General features: G+C 34.1%; 1 protein-coding gene across 2 annotated transcripts in view; it reads right to left on the bottom strand.

The window, feature by feature from the left end:
* The window catches only part of MPP5 (membrane protein, palmitoylated 5 (MAGUK p55 subfamily member 5)), a 67,473-nt gene that overhangs the window by 27,064 nt on the left and 33,438 nt on the right, over positions 1-6,971 (bottom strand). For both annotated transcript variants that reach the window (XM_011994237.1, XM_011994239.1), the window contains exons 4-7: positions 3,602-3,679; positions 2,950-3,096; positions 2,474-2,635; positions 1,464-1,541 (exon numbers count right to left, since the gene is read on the bottom strand). In XM_011994237.1, coding sequence (XP_011849627.1) covers positions 1,464-1,541; positions 2,474-2,635; positions 2,950-3,096; positions 3,602-3,679 — 465 coding nt within the window. The remainder of the gene's footprint in view (positions 1-1,463; positions 1,542-2,473; positions 2,636-2,949; positions 3,097-3,601; positions 3,680-6,971) is intronic.

Raw genomic sequence — 6,971 nt, 5'->3', positions numbered from 1 at the left:
CTACAAAAAATTGCAAACATAAAGTAGGTTGCAGATACAATATCAACTTCAGTATGTTCTGTAAAAAATGAAGGGAAAACATGGAATGATAGCCAAATTATAAAGCATTATCTGTGATGAAATATTGAGAGAAAAATGAAACTGTGTTGTTTCTCAAACTGCTATGCTTTAAAGTTAAGAATAACAGATGCAATACATCAAGCTTCCATGTTAATTCAGCACTTCAAAGTCTATCATTTTTAAATAGCTTTATTGATATATAATTCATATAAAATTCACTCATGTACACAACTGGACGGTTTCAGTATATTCACAGATTTGTACCATCATCACCACAAACAATTTTAGAACATTTTTATCCCCTCAAAAAGAAACTTGGAACTGATTAGCAATCACCATTCTCTCATAACTCCTTATCTCCACATCTAAGAAATTACTAATCTGCTTTCTCTCCTACGGATTTACCTATTCTGGACATTTTAAATAAATGAACCAATAAATGACCTTTTGTGACTGGCTTCTTTCACTCAGCATAATTTCTTCAAGGTTCATCCATGTTGTAGCATGTATCAGTATTTTAGTCTTCTAAAATTACCAAATAATATCCCATCATACATACATATTTTGTCTTTCATTCATCACCTGACAGACATTTGGGTTGTTACTACTTTCTAGCTACTATGAATGTTGCTGCTGTGAACATTCATGTAGATGTTCTTATGTGAATATATGTTTTCAGGCCTCTTGGATATACACTTTGGAATGCAATTGCTTGACTGTATGGTAATGGAGCCTAACTTTTAATAGATCTAGCTGAGTAAATGTCTAACAGAACAATATACTCTAAAATAAGGGTTGCACATACTTTTTAAAAGCACTTGCCCCACCCCATACTAAGTTAACCCATCTGTAACTACCAAAAAAAAAAAAATTCAGAAACTGAAATTATTTTCTACTTTTTATTTTAAAAAGGTACAGAGTTGGCTGGATGTGATGGCTCACACCTGTAATCCCAGCACTTTGGAAGGCCAAGGTAGGCAGATCATATGAAGCCAGGAGTTCAAGACCAGCCTGGCCAACATGGCAAAACCCTGTCTCTACTAAAAATACAAAAATTAGCTGGGCGTGGTGGCATGTGCCTGGAATCACAGCTACTCAAGAGGCTGAGGTGGGAGAATCATTTGAACCCGGAAGGCATAGGTTGCAGTGAGCCAAGATCACACCACTGCACTCCAGCCTGGGCAACAGATGGAGACTCCATCTCCCACCTTCCAAAAAAAAAAAGGTGCAGAGTTTACTAATTTAAAACATTGATAGTTCATATTTATTTAAATAAAAATGATTGAATTTATCTGTATTTGAGTGCAGGAAATACTTAGTGACATTTCTGTAACAGTAAACAGTAACAGAAGCAAACAGCAGCCATGGAACACATAAATAATGAACATTTAAAAATCACTTACTACTGTTTCCTTGGCAGGAGGCGGCTTGATCTGTTGACTGGGAATCAGAACAAAAGTCAAAGTACCATGCATATCAGACTGTAATAGAAAGATCAGATTTTTTAAATTTGTATTTATGAAAATCACTCCATGATTTTATGATCTATATTCCCTAAACTGGACTATTTCAGAACCCCTCCACAGACTTAAATGACCAGAGGCACTTTGCTCTACCAAAGCAATGAATGGGGCTGGGTGAAAATAAGTGTGTGAAGATGTTTCTAGATTTTACAGCAGATAGTAGAGATTCCACTGTAATAACAGAAGCTGAATAACTAGGACCATAAATCTGGTCTGTGGGTATGTACAAAGTGATCATAAATTGCCCTCAAAAGATGTCCAGAAATGATTTTGTGATTATACTAGCACTATCCAATAGAACCTTCTCCAATGATGGAAATGTGCTATTTCTGTATCTTAATAATGGTAGCCATTAGCTACATACTGCTTCTCAGCACTTGAAATGCACCTAATGTGAATAAGGAACTGAATTTTAAATTTTACTTAATTTAAACAGAAATAGCTACATGCAGCTAGTGATTATTATACCGGACACTGCAGATCTATAGCACTGCTTTATCTAATATTATTAGGAAAACAACAATCAATTACAGATAATAAAATAAAAGAACACAAAAAATCATGAGGACACAGACTTTGTTTTGTTACTGTTTCCCAAGTGGCCAGTGCATATTAGGCACTCAATAAATATGTACTGAGTGAATTAATGAGTTATATTACTGATTCCAGAAAAATAAAATATATGTGATAGTGATACATCAGAAAGTAGAAAAATACCAGTGGTACCACCCAAAAATAAAACTGCTAACAAATACTGTGGAACAGTTATATCATGGAAAAATCAGGCTAGAAATCATCCAGTGCTCATAACAGTTACTTAAAAAATATTTTAAAGTCTAATAAGAGCTTTCTAAAAGCTATCAATCATTCTTCTAGCTGTGTCAACTTACCAGCAAGTCAAAAACCTCATTGACATCTTTCCCCCGAATTTCAATGCCATTAATCTCTAGAACTTCATCTCCTTCATGCAACAGACCACTTTTCTCTGCAGCACCCCCTTTTACTATCCGGCTAATGATGACAGAGTCCATTTCATTACGAACTGTAGCACCCTAAAAAAAAAAAAATATATATATATATATATATATCTCTCTCTCTCTCTAATTTAAAAACAAAAATAATATGATTTTTGTTAAGTATTTATTTTTAAATTCTTTTTTCTATTCAACAATACTAACCTTCAGTTATCTTAAGAAAAAACGTATTTACACAACTAATCACAATTAGATTTAAAAGTTGACCATTTCCCCCACATTTTCCACTTCAGAAATACTCTATTCATTAGAATTCTGAAGTTAACCAGACTTCTGAAGCACACAACAGCAGAAAAATGCACTTGTTTAAAAACAGTATGTGGGACACTTACCAATGGAATATCACGAGCCTTTTCTATACGAACTATTTTTACAGTTTCTCCTCCATACTGGCCAATACTTTCATAAACTCTCTCATCTGTAATGGGGTCTAGCTGCATTTCCTGTTCAGCAACCTTATCGTGGGCCAGTAAAAGTGCCTGTTTCAAAGAAATCCATGGTATTTTAAGTAACAGCATGATTTAGTTCTGCACAGTGATTTTTAACCTCACTATGTACATAGTATTCTGACCATTAAATCTTTAAAAGTGCTATAATTACAGCTAATAATAAAAATGTGTTAAGTATACTAAGGGCATACTCTGGAATGGGTTATGAAAGTCTAAAATGCTTATTAAACTTCATAAAATAACATCAATGTAAAGGCTTAAACACTCTAGATAATTAAAACTTACAGAAAATATCACCAAAGGGGGGAAGAATTTTTGCCTAACTTTTAAAGAAAAAGTTGTTTCAAAATAATTTAGTTCATTTTAAATCTGAAAATATATAATCCAACAATAACTACTATGTTATAGATGGGGTTGTAAACATCAAAATAGGCTAGAGAATGTTTGACATCTCTTCCAGCCCTGGAATCTTTGATTTAAAAAAATAAAAGAACACTGGAAAAACCACATATATAATATTCTGTCCATTTTCTACCTGAATATGTGGAGTATTCAGCAAAGCAGTTAGTTCTTGTCCTTCCTTATGATGGACTGGCTTCAAAACAGTTTGTACCTAAGAAACAAAAATACAGATTATTCTTCCTAGATTATAGGAAGTATCAGTAGCACCTGTATGCAGGGTCATATTTTTTTAAAGTACAAATTAAAATAATAAAAAATGCTTGTAAGAAATAAAATCACCAAAAAGAATCATGAGAGTTTTCAATCTTGTTATTATGGATAACAACAGTACTTCTTATTAAAAAAAAAAACACTAAGATTTTGGTACTTATGCCTATAGACAAAATACTTCCATCTTGAAAGTTTCTCCCAACATACCATAAAATTCATTAATAATTACGTAAGAAAAGAAAAACTGTCCTAACAGTTACCTTGCTATTTTATAGTTTTTAAATCATTTATGTGACTATTTAAAATCAGAGATGACAACTTAGAGTTATAGTCAAGGCTGGGCGCAGTGGCTCACACCTGTAATTCCAGCACTTTGGGACGCTGAGGCAAGTGGATTTCTTGAGTCCAGGAGTTTGAGACCAGCCTGGGCAACACAGTGAGACCCTGTCTCTATTTTATAAATTTTTTTATATAATTAAAAAAAAAAAGAGTGACAGTCTAACAAGATGACTTTATATGAGTGCAATGGAACAATCACCATAACATAATGGATTACATTAAATTTCCCACAGTCGAGAAATCTTTGTCTTCCTACGATAAACTCCCCTTGCTTATAAATTTTTTTAGCCTGTTTCCTTATCTACTACTTATGGTGCTTCAAAGACTGATTAAGAAAATCTTAAAACAGGCCAGATGCAATGGTTCACACCAGTAATCCCAGCACTTTGGGAGGCCAAAGCAGGCAGATCACTTGCAGTCAGGAGTTCAAGACCAGCACGGCCAAAATGGCAAAATATTGTCTCTACTAAAAATACAAAAATTAGCCAACTGTGGTGGTGTGTGCCTGTAATTCCAGCTACTCAAGAGGCTGAGGCATGAGAATGACTTGAACCCACGAGGTAGAGGTTGCAGTGAGTTAAGATGGTGCCACTGCACTCCAGCCTGGATGATGTAATGAGACTGTCTCAAAAAAAAAAAAGAGTAACTTATAATTAATACAGGAACCCAGTAATTCTATACCTTTTATGGCTATTTTAAATCATTTTATCAGTAATTTCCCTATGAAACCCAAGAGATGATAATTTGGGGATTAATTAACTTTACCATAGCAAGTGGATCAAAGCAATGACAGTACCAAAACCAGTCTGTCCTCAGGTTTTGGTACTTAGAAAATTATATTTCTAATTGTAGAGTTCTATATGTATAAACGGGATGGCAGAGCAAATATTATCTTCTCCAAGAACTCAACTAAAATCTTACAATGGACAAGGCTTTAAGGCTTTAAGACGCAGGATTTAAGACTGTGGGTAACTAAAAGTTGTTTTTAAAAGAGGGTATTTTCCCTTTTAAAGTTTATCAAGTCTACATTAATTTTAAATGAAATTTGTAGTCTTGATCATACACCTTTTGACAGCTGAAGAAACTCTGAGGATGGGAAGATAATTCTGGATTAAAAATGTACCAAGGGTGTACACTTTTACACTGAGTCAGCTCAATAATAATTTTCTGTATCAGAGATTCTTTCCATATTCCCACTTCTAAGTCAGTTCCTAAACATCTCTGAGATCCTCCCTTCTAAAGAAATTTAGAACTCCTGTGTTTACCCACTGCCCTACTAACCTATATGTTGCTTATTCTAGTGTCAACACATACCATCAGCTACTTCTACAATGGCGTTAAGGAATTAAAAAGCTATTCTTTTATTCTACTGTTCCTTTCCATTGGCCTATAAAAATGCCCTAATCTCTTATCTTTAAAAATACCTTTTCCTGACCTTGTACACTTCTTTAGCTATACTACTTTTTCTTGTTTCCTTCAGAAGATCTTTTTGCATTTTAAAACTAATTTTTTAATTATAAAAATGATTTTAAATGTGAAAAATCAGAAAATTGATAAGCAAAAGGAAGGAAGTACAAAGATGGACTTTTATTATACTTAGGGATAATCACTTTCGTATATATCCTTCCTGCATTTTTCTACTTGTTTTTACCAAAATATTTACCTTGATATATGTATCTGACAAAGAACTTGTAGCCAAAATATATTAAGAACTCTTACAACTCAAGACGATTAAAATGGAAAAGAGATTTGACTGGATATTTCACAAAAGATAGAGAAACAGCCAATACACATATAGAATAATGCTAAATATCATTAGTCGCTATGTAAATGCAAATCAAAACAAGATACTATTACCTACCTACTAGAATCATAAACAGGAAACAACCTACATATTCATCAATAGGTGAGTGGTCAAATTGTGGGATATTGAAAGAATGAAATGATAGTCAGCAATTTACAAACTACTGATACAAGAACAACATAGATGAATCTCAAAACCATTATACTAAGCAAAAGAAGTCTGACAGAAAAGACTACCTGTTGTTTTATTACATTTATATGAAATGCCCACAAATGACAAATTTGTAAAACAGAAAGCAAATCCGTGGATATTCATAGGGCCTGAGGATTGAAAGAGGTGATTATTGTCTGCAAAGGGCCATGGGAGAGAAGCTCTATGGAGTGATGGATGCTTCTATTAACTTGATGGCAGTTGTACATTTTACAGATGTACATATATGTCAAAATACACTGAACTATACAATAAAATACACTCATTTTAAGTGCATGTAAATTACATCTCAATAAAATCAGTTACTCCAAAAATGTACCCATAACATCTAAACTTTGAGAAAATTTCTATGTATATATCCCTTCTTTATTCTTCACATTTATTTTTACCAAAATGAGATCATGCTACTCATAGTTTTTATAATAGTATTTTTTTTTTTTTTTGAGACAGAGTTTCGCTCTTGTCGCCCAAGCTGGAGCGCAATGGCATGATCTTGGCTGACTGCAACCTCCGCCTCCCGGGTTCAAGAGATTCTCCTGCCTCAGACTCCCGAGTAGCTGGGATTACAGGCGCCCACCACCACACCCAGCTAGGTTTTTTATTTTTAGTAGAGACGGGGTTTCACCATGTCGGCCAGATTGGTCTCGAACCCCTGACCTCAGGTGGTCTGCCCACCTCAGCCTCCCAAAGTGCTGGGATTATAGGTGTGAGTCACTGCGCCCGGCCCCTATAACGGTATTTTATAACTATTTTGACTTGATACTAATAAATTACTAAATATTTTGTTTTTCTATGTCACTAAATATTCTTTAATTCTAAAACAGAAATATGACCATTCTAGTTCTGAGTGGATCTCTGTCCCTTACAAGATTAAGTCTAA

The sequence above is a fragment of the Mandrillus leucophaeus genome, unplaced genomic scaffold (assembly GCF_000951045.1).
Source record: "Mandrillus leucophaeus isolate KB7577 unplaced genomic scaffold, Mleu.le_1.0 Scaffold448, whole genome shotgun sequence".
NCBI classification, from domain to species: Eukaryota; Metazoa; Chordata; class Mammalia; order Primates; family Cercopithecidae; genus Mandrillus; species Mandrillus leucophaeus.
This window is presented reverse-complemented; position numbering and strand designations above follow the sequence as displayed.